This window comes from Equus caballus, chromosome 1 (genome assembly GCF_041296265.1).
Source record: "Equus caballus isolate H_3958 breed thoroughbred chromosome 1, TB-T2T, whole genome shotgun sequence".
Taxonomy (NCBI): domain Eukaryota; kingdom Metazoa; phylum Chordata; class Mammalia; order Perissodactyla; family Equidae; genus Equus; species Equus caballus.
The window spans coordinates 198,603,632-198,616,724 of NC_091684.1; the positions used below are offsets into that span (position 1 = coordinate 198,603,632).

Sequence of the window (13,093 nt, forward strand, 5' to 3'; positions counted from 1 at the left end):
GACAACCAGGGCGCCTCAGGGGACCCTGCGCGCCTTTCCGTCCAGACGCCCCAGAAGTAACCCACGTTCTGACTCGTGTGAGCCCCCATTAGCTTTACCAGAGGACCTCTGAAGGAAACAAATGAAAACTTGAAGGGCCTTTGATTAGAACTAGCTCTGGTGTGAACCTACCCATGGGCTCCAGCCAATACACGTGCCAGCCTCTGGGAGCCAGGTCCCGCGCAGACCATGCAGGCGCTCTCCGCAGTCCCGCCTCCGGCCTCGCCCCGCCTCTCTCAATCCTCCCCTCCCAGGCGGCGCGGCGCAAGCCGGGCAGCGGAGACCGCTTTTCTGTCATGTGCATTAGGGGTAGACACGCCTCCCTCCTCCCTCTTCAACCCACCTCCAGGACGAGGCGTTGCGCGCATGCGCAGGGAGAGTCCCAAGGCGCGTGCGCTGGGCCGCGGGGTCCTGCGCATGCGCAGACCGGCCGCGAGGGCGGAAGTGCGGCGCGGCGCGGCGCGGCGGCGGGCGGCGACATGGCGCCCTCCAGGAGTGCAGGGGTGCTTGCGGCCGTGCTGCTCCTGCTGCTCTGCGGGGCGACCGCCGGCCGGCGGAGCGACGTGCGCGTGCTCACGGACGACAACTGGCGGGAGCTGCTGGAAGGAGAGTGGATGATAGAGTTGTGAGTCGCGGGCCCGGGGCGGCCGGCGGGAGGGTCCCGCTCTAGGTCCGGTCCGGCCCGCCCCGCAGAGCCCGCCGCGGGCCGCCGCCGGTCGTGGCGGGCGCCGAGGGCCCGCGCGTGTCCGCGTCCCTGCCGCCGCGGCGCTGCTCTCCTGTCCTGTCCTCTGCTGTCCCCCGGAAGGCCGTCTGCGGGTGGGCGTGTCGGCCCCGGAGCGCGCGCTCCGAGTTCTTCGTTGCGCACCGGGCGTTTTGGTGTTTGCGTAATGCCGGGTGCCCTCGGGCCGGGCCGTGTGCGTCTTCCTGGCATTTGTCGTCTTCCTCTGCTGCTCGTCTCGGCTCCGCCTCGCTGCTCCGCGCGTGCCGCCGCCCGGTGCTGCCCCTGCGCCCCTCTGGGCGGTGTCGCTCCGCGAGATGTGCGGGGTGAACCCGGCGCCGGCTCATCGCCATTGTGCGAGGAGATCGTGCGCCCGGTGACTCGCGCCAGTGTCCCTTCGGCGTCGGCGGGAGACAGAAACGCTGTCTCCTTTGCTTTAGTCCCAAAGCTGGTGGGTGCGGCTGATTGAAGCTAGCGGTCTTAGTGCTACTACTGAAGAAGCCGTTATTCAGTGCTAACTGTGTACCAGACACTGCGGAGCGCCTCACGTACGTTGTCAGGTTTAGTTCTGTGCAGGTTCTGTAAGACAGGTACTATTCCCCGCATTTTATGGAGGAGAGACGTCCTTAAAGGCCTTAATTCCTGTGTTCTGGTGTGGGTCTGCTGGCTTCCTTTGGTCTCCGACCCTCCAACGGAGTAGACTTGCGGTAATTGTTGTTAGAACCCTCCCTCTTCTTTAACAAGGCTCAGGGCAGTGTTTCCTGTGTGGTGGGTTGCCCGTTAAGGAGGGAGGTGGACGTCCCCAAGGGAGAACCCGGAAGGCCGCATCAGTAGCTCTCGAGTCGCAAAATCAAAAAAGGCATCGGGCATTTGTTTGGCAGACAAGATAGGGGAGGATGTTTATACGGCGTGCATGTAATCTGCCACTGAGTGAATGAATTTTCAGACGTCGTTGAAGCTGCAGGGGAGAGGGAATGTAACCAGCGACAGCATTTGGGGTTTTTTTGTAGCCTACTGATTTTGAGGTTAAGTCTTTAAAAAGTGTCTGGGAAACAAAAGGAACCTGAAAAAGGGACCTAGTTAGTCTAGTGATAGTCTGCGCTTATGACAGGTCAGCTCGCCTCGTTAAACCTGTCCTGACAGCGGTGTGTTACAGAGAGGTTTCCATTTAATACAGTTTATCATTACGGCTTCGGCTCTTCTGCACGGTTCTACCCTTGTTCCACAAGGCCTGTTGCTTTTAGGAGTGTTATTTCCATAAAATAAGTCAAGAAAAAATAATAAAGTACAGAAACTGTACTCTTGTGTTTGGATGTAGGCCTTATTCTTCCTGGCTCCATTAAAAAAAACTGAGGCAAATCATAAGATAATATACAATAAAGTGGGAAAATAAAACTCTAGGGAAGAATCGGGGCCTTGAAAAGATGCTGAATCCCAGAGGAGTAATGGGCATGCTAATGTGCTTGGCAGCCCACGGGTCTGTAAAGCTGAGGACTCAGAAACAGGCTGGCCCAAAGAGCTTTGTATGGCCTGCCTCATGTTTGGGTCTGTAGGTTAAGTTGTTAGGTAACATTTTTACATAAAAATGCGGATTTTCAGCTGCTTTTAAGTAAGACTAGCCTGCCAGAGTGACTGGGCAGGCCGTCCTCTGTGGCAGCTGAGCTGGGTAGTGGATCCCTCCTTAAAGTTTCCTCATTCGCCACAGCCTTGGGCACTTCCTGGTTTTCTCATACTAGCACCTTGCATTTGTGACTAAAATTATTAAAACTGGTGAACTCCAAATTTGGCATTTAGCTTTCTGGTAGCTGCATTTTAAGTAGAGAAAGCCAGAGGTTTTTAAAGAGCCGTTTTGCATGTGAAAAAGTCCTTATGTCTTAAGAACTTACTCTCAGAATTACGCTGCGTGATTAGCATCATCATCAGTTCATAGTTCTTGATTTCCAGAGTCTTAGACCCACACTTAAAGCTTTTTCATCTTCACAAAATTAACAACTTTGCTATCTTGTTTTTAGTATAAAATATTCTTTATGAATTACACATTCTCATCCCAATATAGTCATTGGAGTGCTTAACTTTTTTCAAAACTGTATTTTTTAGTTATGCTCCATGGTGTCCTGCTTGTCAGAATCTTCAACCAGAATGGGAAAGTTTTGCTGAGTGGGGAGAAGATCTCGAGGTTAATGTTGCAAAAGTAGACGTCACAGAGCAGCCAGGTACTGTAAGTCTGTGGTTAGCTTTGTTTCTTTGCACGTTGGGTTGATGTATTTATCTTGTTGTCCACATTACATGGTCTTGACTCTATCTTTTCTTTAGGTTTTACAAACATAACCATCTGTTAAGCTAGCTGAGCCCCTCCTCCCTGGTGGGGGCTCAGTGTGCAGAGGCTGCAATGAGCAGATTCCCTGCGAGTGTAAGCAGTTCATTCCTTTTAAGTGTTGCCCTCAGGCACCTTGGAGACATTGCCTCTCCCCCCCATTCTTCCCCACATAACTGCCAGCCCGAGACTAGCATGTAAGACGCCTTTGAGAAGTCCTTGAATGTGGTGGTCCATGTGGCCATTGGCCAAGCCATCATTTGCATCCATCGCAAGCTTCAGAATAAGGAGCATGTCTGAGGTTCTTTGTAGAGTCAAGGACACATTCCCTGACAAGAGGTCTGAATCTCTGTAATTAGGTTCCAGATTTAATACCTATGATTTGAGGACATGGGCTCTTAATTACAAAGCTCTTGTGGTTGTAGGGTCAGGTACTCTCCTGACTTGGCCACCTGGACAAGTGGCAGGCCCTGCCCTCAAGGATGCTCCTGTCTTAGACCAGCCTCGTCTTACCTGTTGGTCGTAATGAACCTGGGTTCATCACTCTGACCCCATCCCAGATGGCAATGATAGTTAATATTTATTGAGCACTTATCTATTACAGGTCCTGCTTCAAGTGTTTTGTATTTATTGTATAATCTTTACACAACCTTGTAAGATAGTTAATGTCCCCATTTTATGCATAAGAAAACTGAGGGATAGATTATCCTCAGTTATGTTAGTAGTTAACACGTGGTTAATAATGTTAGCTGCTATTGTTAATTGCCCATCTCATGAGAGATTCATAATGTTTTCCATTTTTAACAACACCTTAAACTCTGGCTTTGTTTTTTGAATGTCAAATGCACTTTCATTTGATTTTAGACCTTTCTAAGACTACGTTATATGTGCTCTTCTGTCACTCATCGCTAGTGGTCTTATCAGACGGTGTAATCCATCAAGTGTGTACACATATATATAAATGTATTCACAGATGACTTCAATATTCAGGCTTTACATACTTTTTATTAAGGTAATGTGCCGTGGTTTTTAAGTTGCTTTAAGTACATAATTGAGATTTTTTTCATTGTTTATATTACAAAGCTCGACTATTTTTAGGTATAATTTCGTATTTTTTCCCTATTAGTATTAAATAATTCAGAATCAACTATTAAGTAGTGAGTGATTGGCCTGTATAAAATCTGGCGTGTGTTCTTGCTCGTGTTTATGTGAAATCTTTATCTTTTGTAGGACTGAGTGGGCGATTTATCATAACTGCTCTTCCTACTATTTATCAGTAAGTATTTGAAAACTCTGTGTCTAATGGAGCAGGATGTGTCGCAGTGCAATCAAAATAGCAGGCCTCTGGCCTGGATTGTGTCTAAAGAGCATTATATTCATAAGTGTATTAGAAGGCTCATTTTGCTCTTAGTGTCTTTAGAGAGATGAGTGATGTGTCTCAGAGATCTGTAATTTTTTTGGAACGTGATGTTCACATGAAATGGTGATACCGTTCAGCACTGTAAATGATTAAGAGCCCGGAGTTGTGCTAAGTCCCGCAGGAAGTTTGTTAAGGAACACTCTCTGGGCTGGAGTGGTTCCTAGAGAATATGGGGTTTAAACCCAAGCTTGGAGGTAGAATTTTCAAAAGAGTGCGGAGTAAGCATTTCATCTGGAGGACAGTCTCGTAAACAGTAATAAATAGGGACATGATATGTTCAAAAATCTGCTAAGAAAGTGCTGTAGCTCCACCTTGGGGACGGTAGAAGGTGCAGTGGCTGGGTGGTACGTCAGCACGGAAAAGATTCTGTAGTCTTCGGTGTGGGGTCTTCCTTTGAACTCTATCTCCTAATGGGGATAGGACATTTCCAATCTGCTCCTGCCCCGAACCTTAATGTTCCTCTGGCTCGCGGGCTGATGCAGGAGGTGCTTCTCTCCTCGTTTAAAGAGGACACGATGAGCTGGCAGTTCTCTTCAGTCTGTGTATCTTTCCACCGTGTCTGTGTACTTGGTTCGCCCCTGCTCCCCTTTTGTCTGTTTGAGTGTCTGTTCTGTCTCCACGGTGCCTCCCCTCTCACTCAGTCTTGCCCCAGCTGCCTTAACTGGCTGTCGTCAGTCTCCCCCTTTCCTTTCACTTCTCTGCACCCCCTGAGCATCCCTGGAGTATCCTGCCCTTTTCCTTTTGGTCACATTGTTCATCATGCCCATTCCCCTCATTTCTCCTGTTGAAATCCTGCCTATCCTTCAGAAACAGCTCAGATGCCATTTTCTCCGCAAAACTTTGTTTTGTTGAGTGGAGTCTTCTTGTGGTCTACGACTGAGTGCATAAAGGATCCTCCCACCATACTGCAGGTAGTAGGGAGCTGTTGAAAGGTTTTGCATATAAGTGATAAAGAAAGGAGTGTTAATAAGTAGGACTAGACTGGCTGAGTTACTGAAGGTAGTTTAGAAGTGGTGAAGGTGTGGCAGCGGGGAGAGCATTTATGACCCTGGACAGAACTCGTGGTGTTGGGAGGGGAGGAGGAGGTGGGCGTCAGGAAGAGTGCAGAGCAGACTTTACGAGAGAGTCACCGACATGGGTACAGGGGAGGCACCGCCCCGGACTCCCCCGTGATTAAAGCCCACGTTTAAAGTGTGCTGGCTGAGAGGAGGTGGTTGTGGCCCAAAGTGCCAGAAAAATGCCTTCAGTTCTAACCTAGAGTTTAGCAGTAGCTAATAATCAGTAAGTGCCAGACACCGTTCTGCAACCTTTCACATAGTGTCCCTCTCACACGCGTGTTACACGTAAGGCTGAAAGTGGCTCTCTGAGGTTTTCTACTTACTGTGCTTTTCCCCAGTTTTATTGAGATATAATTGACATATAACTTCTCACTGTTTCATAGTGTTATTATTTGGAAGAGTAACGGTAACAGTCTTAAGGCTTATGATTGTTTAAAAATACGACCTCATTGTTTAGTTAAATTTGGGGCGAAGACATCCTGAGTAGGTAATTACTGTAATTTGTCACTTGTCGTTGCTAATCATTTCGAATATTAGGATTGACTGTAAAATGAGTGTAAAGAAATAGGACAAATACAGAGCTTTTGGGTGCTGGTTTATATTGAATTCTGATCCTCTTTAGTTGTAAAGATGGTGAATTTAGGCGCTATCAGGGCCCGAGGACTAAGAAGGACTTCATAAACTTCATCAGTGAGAAGGAGTGGAAGAATATTGGACCCGTTTCATCGTGGTTTGGTCCCGGTTCCATTCTGTAAGTATGAGGGGTTTCTCTCTTTATTTCACGATTAGTTGGGACAGTTAACCGTATTTCATGTGAGCAGAGCATTCCAAACTTGGTTTTAATTCTTGGACTCTTAAGATATATTCAGATTTACTATGGTATTTTTAGTTTGACATTATCTTCAAACTCAAACAGATACTTTGATCCTCGTTAAACAAGAAGGAGGCATTCTACAGAATTAAGTTGAAGCCTTTTCAGGAGTAGTTTTGCTCTGTAGATATGGTCATTTGATCATTAAAAACTAATCCCCATAAGAGTGTGAGCAATGTAATGGGTGAAGCTATCGTTTGAACCTAATATTTGAATGAGAAGCCTCAAACACATATCTACTCATGCTGCCTTTGGATGTCAGTTCTTGACTGGGCATGATTGAATTATTCCACCTGTTTGGTAGCTTGGATTGGTGTGCATGGACAGTGCCCCTGTATATATATAGATGCGTTTCCGCATATCAGCTTGCTGTGGAGCAGTAAGGGCTGGAGATGGCAAGCGTGTTTCCTGCTAGCCACTGGGCTACAAGGCCTCACGGGTCATTTGAGAGACCTCTGGGGACAGTGAGTTTTGCTGAGTGACTCATCCTGCTGTGGCTAAGCTGTCCCTTCCCGTCCCCTCCACACAGTGGCCCTTGGAGGATGGGGGAGTCAGGACTCTAAGGGCGTAGGGGGGAAAAGTACTCCGGATTCTGGGAGTAGGGGATGATCAGCCCTAGGCACGACTTTGCGAGAGAAGTTTATCTTTAGCACCCTCCCCTGCTCCTCACTTCCTGAGAAAACCTCTGCGTTGACTTGTCGTTTAGCTGTCAGAAGTCCCCGACTGAGCGCCGGCCCAGCTAAGGCAGGCAGTGCCCCGATAGTCTAGTTAGTGCGGACTGCAGTGAGGCCACAGTGCTTGCGTTTCAGTTCCTTGTCCCTGTTCCCATGTGCATTTTAAACAACAGAAGCACCATGATTAAAGTCCCTTTCTGTGTTGAACTGAAAATGTAGCTGATTGTTGTTCTTTGAAATCTTGTAAATGAAGCTCACCCTCTCCAGTGGAAGAAGGGTTGCTTGTCAGTCCCCGTTGGGCCCTCAGCACAGCAGTGCGTGCCTTTTTTGTTGGTGGACTGAATGAGGGGCACTCCTCGTGTTGGCCTGGCAGGTTCACCGCCTGGTGACGGGCCGTCAGATCAGGTCATCCAGTGTGCAAGAGCTCTGCCTCGTGCGCAAATAAGTTTGTGAGTTGGTGGAACACTTCTGCCAGACGGAAGACAGTTGGGAACCCACCAACTCTTCTTCCTTTTGGAGGATACCTTTTTCTAACTGTCCATCTAAACTGCTTGGGTTTAATTTTGTGAAAATAATTAACTTTACTTATATGATGACTTAGCATTTATTTCCAATGTAGTTATTTTGTACAGCATTGAACTCTATTGAACTAATACTATTGTAAGTTTTATTTAATTTTGATGCAAAATGGGGGTAATTCTTAGTATTCCTTCGGGCTCCCTTCTCTCCACATTCTCTGGAGGGTTTTAGGGTGAATAAGAGCTGCCGTTGCTGATGTGAGCCCAACTTTAAACAGCTGGGTCCTGTCACTCAGTGTATTGGAGAAATCATCAGATGAAAGGTGAGAAAAGGTTGATGTCAAAGCAACAGGAGAAAAGGAAGAAAAATTATCAAGTGTTATTTATGAGGACATCACATAATGGCAACAATTCAGAAATTTAATTTTTATTAACAAGTCTTCTTATTACAGGCGTGAAGTCAGTCATGTATCACTAATCTTGGCTAATGCCAGCAGTGAAATCTGTCGTGTTGGGGAATGACAGTGCAAACAGAGATGCAGATATGCACACACGTTCTGCTTCCCAGCTGTGTGTCCTCCTGATTTTCGGTCCTCTCTCTTTTATTTTAGGATGGGAAGTATGTCAGCACTCTTCCAGCTCTCCATGTGGATCAGGGTATGAACTAAAATTTTATTTCTATTGAACATTTTTGACACTATCACTTTTTTTAAATGACCAGGTTTTTAGTTTACTTTTTTCTTTTGATTTTAGACTTGGCATAACTATTTTATTGAAGACCTTGGATTACCAGTTTGGGGCTCATACGCAGTTTTTGCTTTAGCAACTCTGCTTTCTGGACTGTTTTTAGGACTTGTAAGTACTTCATTTTCAGAGTACTAGGAAGAAAAAGATTTTAAAATTTGATAATATAGTTGCACTAGTTTTATCATATATGTTCAGATTTTTCATGTTTCTTTCTGCAGTGTATGATCTTTGTGGCAGACTGCCTTTGTCCTTCAAAGAGGCGCAGACCACAGCCGTACCCTTCCAGTAAGTGTTTGTCCTGTTCATTTCTGGGACGGGATTTCATTGCCCTTCCGGCTTAGGTTTCTAAATATGGAGTGCTGGTTTATGTCAGAGGGGGATATAGATTTCATGTGAGAATGACAGCCCAGTGGATTTTGGAACATAGTTATTTTCTTGGTTTTTATAATGTGGAGAATTTTAACATTGCATATAACTTGTAGATATTTCATAACATTGATCCGATATCAGTTTATTTGAAAATTCCATGATATTTGTGGATCCATTTGAATACACTTGAGTCAAAAAGGTTGACTATATTCCACTCTTGACTCAGTCATTAGTACAGTGACGCATTTGAGTGTTTTTCTTTGTATGCTAGCCAAGTCTAAGTTTTTGTGGTGGGATATTGGAAAAGCAGCTCCTGTATCTGATTGAGGATTGGCGTTGACACTGTACTGACCTACAAGATGAGTTTGTGTAATTAGAAGTATTCACAGCTCTCTGTCTTAATAGAATTACCTACCAGTCATTTATTTTTCGTCTTACACATTGTGATGGAAGTCCTCCTGTGCTGCGGTGAGGGACTTTCTGTCTTCCCGTCTTTTGCTCAGCAGCTCCCTGGAGTAGACTGTCAGTGACGTGCTTCCTGTTCTGTGGTTCAGGAGACTGAGGCTCTCAGAGACCAGCTGTCTTTCCAAGGCCACAGGTGTGACAGTGGAGTGCAGGTCCCAAGTCAGGCTCTGGGCCTGGCACTGTCATTGTGCTGCCTTTCTTGACTTAGGGTTTGTTGAGGTCGGGACTCCTGGAGTGGAGTCCCTGCAGATGCCCTTACAGTGTGCCTGTCTGTTGAGCCACTGATGGTTATCTTTTCATTTCTTAGATTCTCGCACTGATGCTAAAAAGGGACGTGTTTAGGGGAGGGAATTGTTTTCCCCACCAAAGGCCATTGACCTGTAGGAAAAACTGTAAGCACAGATTACTTAAAAGACAGTTTAAAAGTTGGTGAGTGTACATTTTGTATTTATCTCACTTCAAAACCTTAAACCTAACAATTAACCTAAAAATTTGTCTTTTAAGTAATCTGTGACACAACTGGTAGATACTGATCCTCACTTTCAAGTGATATCGCCCCTTCTGTAGCAGGCAGGTGATTTGTTTTCCAGTGTGCATGCTAGGCTTAGATTTTCAGTTGCTAGGGAAAGACCCAACACTGTCTGGCTTTTAGCAAAATGGGAATTGACTGGTTCATGTAGCAGGGAAGTCTGAGGGCACAGCGGACTGGATCCTGGGGCTCAGAAGTTGTTAAGATGTTGTATTTCTGAATTGCTCGGTTGTCCATGTGTTTGCTCCATTTTTGGCTCTTCCCAGTCCTTAGCATAAAATGGTTATAGAAAGCCACAGCTCACAATCCCAGAGCAAGAAGAGCTACACTTTCTCCCTACACCTGCCCATCTTCTGGAAGCTTTCTGTGCGCTCCACTGTGAAAGGGCTCACTGGCTGGAACAGTCGCTGTAGGCCGGGATTCCTCAGCCTCGACACTGCTGGCCTTCCAGGCTGGATGATTCTTAATTGTGACGGGCTGTCTTTTGTACATTGTTGGGTGTTCAGCAGCATCCCACTGGTTGCCAGGAGCACCTTTCATTTGTGACACCCAAAAATATCTGCGACGTTGCCGGTGTCCCTGGGGCAGAATCTCCCTAGTGGAGGACCACTGCTCTAACTGTGGTGCTTGCCCCGCCGCGTGGGCTGTGGCACAGGGACGGGCTGTGGACCCGAGAAAGGGACGAGGGCAGACCAGACACAGACTGTCCACTGCCTTGTGGCTTCTTCCAGCTTGTCCCGCTCTCCCCTACTGGGGACTGTCTGGGATTAGGGGCAGTCCAGGTCACTGAGCAGAGTAAAGCTCATGGGCCCCACTCTGTGCTGTTTCCCAGTGCCACAGTGCGTTCTGAGTTTAAGGGAACTGTAAAACAGAAAGGGTGTGTGCGTGTGTGTGTGTTTAAAAGTTCCCTGGGCTGTACACCTAAGATTTGTACATTTTCTCAATTGTTTACCTTACTAAAATTAAACGTGGGGAAGAGGAGGCACATTTATGAAACCACTTGGAAAAAACATGGGTCGGAATCTAAGCTTCAGCTGTAAATTCTGATTCCTGTTCTCCTGGGAGCTGAGACCAGGGAGATGTGAAGTTTGTTTCAGTCTACTTAGTAACTAGGAGACTTAATAGCAAATTAACACAAGATAGTTACATTTAGAGCCATATATTTTCTCAGAGCATCCATATTCACAGCATTAATTCTGGTTCATTAATTAGTTCAGTTCATAAATAGGTGGGTAATTAGAACTAGTTTGGTGAGTAAAATGGGTCTTCCAAACCAGTTTTTATTTTTATGGTATCATTTTATTCTTGAAGACAACTTTCTCCTTTTGGAAGTCCAACATATGGTTGATTGATAAATGCCATGGCATTTATGGGGCTATGAATTGTGTCTTGATTTTACCGTGATTGTAATACATCAGCAAAACACATTTCTGGTCTTTATCTTTAAGAAAAATTGTTACCGGAGTCTTCTCAACCTTTGAAAAAAGTGGAAGAGGAGCAAGAGGCTGATGAAGAAGATGTTTCAGAAGAGGAAGCTGAAAGGAAAGAAGGAACAAACACAGACTTTCCACAGAATGCCGTCAGACAGCGCTCCGTGGGGCCTGCCCTGGCCGCAGATCAATCCTAGTTAACTTTTATAAATGTCTTGGTAGGATTTGGACAGAAAGGGAAGATTGGTGGTTTCTTTTCGTGTGGAGTGAACTGTGGCTTGCTTGTCCGTTGCAGGGTTCAGTCTAGATTGTCAGCAGATTGAACAGTCTACCTTCAGAAATAAAGTAGGGCTATGTAAAAAAGTTTGAAATCGATTTAAGAACAGCATGGTGGTTTAAAGAGTTGTTTAAGTTTTGAAAAATCTGGTGCCAAGCAATAAGATTTGTGTATGTTTGTTTAATAATAACCTGTTTCAAGTCTGAGTTGAAAAATTAATTTCCCAAGTATTGCATTATTGAGGTATTTAAGGAGATTACTTTAGAGAAAAAGATTTCTCATTTGATATAATTCTTCTCAGTTTCACTGTGTGAAAAAAAGAACATATTTCCCGTAAATGGGAACTTGGCCCATTGTCTCAAGAAATGCGTATTTCAATGACAACTCTGTGGTCCCTTTAGAGATAGAGTCTAAAATTTCATATTTTTAGATCATGCAACTAATAAAAACAGTGTTCCTTTGTTCGGGTTTTCTGCACAGAATGACACAGGACATAACTGATCGGGAGAGTTCCATGAGTCTGGGGGGTCCTGGGTCCCGTAAAGGCGTTGTCACCTTTGTTCCCTCTGTTATTGTGTGATTTGTATTTTTCTTACCATAGGTTACATTTTTCATTTTCTAAATTGCCTAATTTCCTGAAAACGTTTTTCATGTTTTAATAAGTAGTACTTTTTTGTTGTTTCAAACTAAAGTTTGCTGAAGGATCCTTAAAATTGAAGAGCTGTCTACTGATGATTTAAAGTGTTGGCCACTCGTTTCAGATTTTACGTCATTCTTGTTGAGCCTCTACTTGAACTTTTTCTTTTGGATATGAAAGTGAACATTCCCGTTTTTTATTTGATGTTGTGGAAAAGCCTTGGTATTTTACATTTTGAGGATCCACAGAAGCTTGACTTGATATAAAATACAGTTATGTTCTACTCAGGAGGAAGCGTTTGACAGTGTGTGTTTGTCCCCGTGTACAGAGTTCCTAACTGGTTTACAGTCAGTGTGCTTGCTGTTTGGAGCCTGGAGCCGCTCGTGTTCCTGAAGGACACACTGTGTGTCCTGTGTCCTCCTGTGGTGTGGGTCACAGGTGGCAGCAGCAGGATAGGACACTGGGTGCACCTTCACTCCTTGAAGAGTCAGGGCAGTTTACAGCTGGGGGGCGGGGGTGGCCGATAGAGAACTGTGTTAGCTGCAGGAGGGGGAAACCCGTGACTGTTGAGTCTGAGTCCCTGTCCCTTATGTCATAGACAGTGTCTGTAAAGTCCCCTTCTGTCTAGATCGTGCTGCTCTGTCTATGATCATGATGTACGACAGCCTTCTTTAAAGGTCTCCTTCGGAATATTGAATGTTCTACCATTGAAGAGTTTGGATGTGTGATAACATTGCGATGCTTTAGAAAAATATTTTAAGCACAAAATAAACTTTTCTAAGCACTTCACTGAAGCTGAAGATAGTGTGGCTTCTGTTTGCGTGTTCAGAAATGCTTGCTTTGTATTTAACAGTGTTCAGATGAATAGTGTCTCACTGTGTGTGTCCTCGATGTGTGACATCAAGGCTAGAGTCTCACATCTTTTTCTTTTCCTTGAGGCAATACAGGAAAATAGTGCTCAGTAATCAAGCATTTTATGTTCTAGTGTTCTAGTATATGTGATGTTATAAATTTCAAGTTTTTAAGT

At 45.4% G+C, this 13,093-nt stretch overlaps 1 protein-coding gene and 1 non-coding gene across 2 annotated transcripts; both read left to right on the plus strand.

Annotated features, from left to right (window-relative positions):
- Positions 1–386: 386 nt before the first annotated feature.
- On the plus strand, positions 387–12,860 carry TMX1 (thioredoxin related transmembrane protein 1). Its single transcript, XM_023625216.2, has 8 exons — positions 387–664; positions 2,855–2,970; positions 4,302–4,347; positions 6,172–6,300; positions 8,224–8,269; positions 8,366–8,467; positions 8,578–8,644; positions 11,171–12,860. Exons 1-8 carry the CDS (start codon positions 519–521, stop codon positions 11,347–11,349), a joined length of 831 nt encoding a protein of 276 aa, XP_023480984.1. The 5' UTR covers positions 387–518; the 3' UTR covers positions 11,350–12,860.
- LOC111769720 (small nucleolar RNA SNORA70) lies at positions 3,090–3,219 on the plus strand. Its single transcript, XR_002802520.1, has one exon. It is a non-coding gene; the product is annotated as a small nucleolar RNA SNORA70 (small nucleolar RNA).
- Positions 12,861–13,093: the final 233 nt, after the last annotated feature.

Excerpts from the sequence above, each read along its gene's own strand:
- TMX1 (XM_023625216.2), top strand. The coding sequence starts at position 519 with ATGGCGCCCTCCAGGAGTGCAGGGGTGCTTGCGGCCGTGCTGCTCCTG. Across the intron at positions 665-2,854 it reads GGAGAGTGGATGATAGAGTT|TTATGCTCCATGGTGTCCTG; the intron begins GTGAGTCGCGGG and ends TGTATTTTTTAG. Across the intron at positions 8,270-8,365 it reads AGCTCTCCATGTGGATCAGG|ACTTGGCATAACTATTTTAT; the intron begins GTATGAACTAAA and ends TTTTGATTTTAG.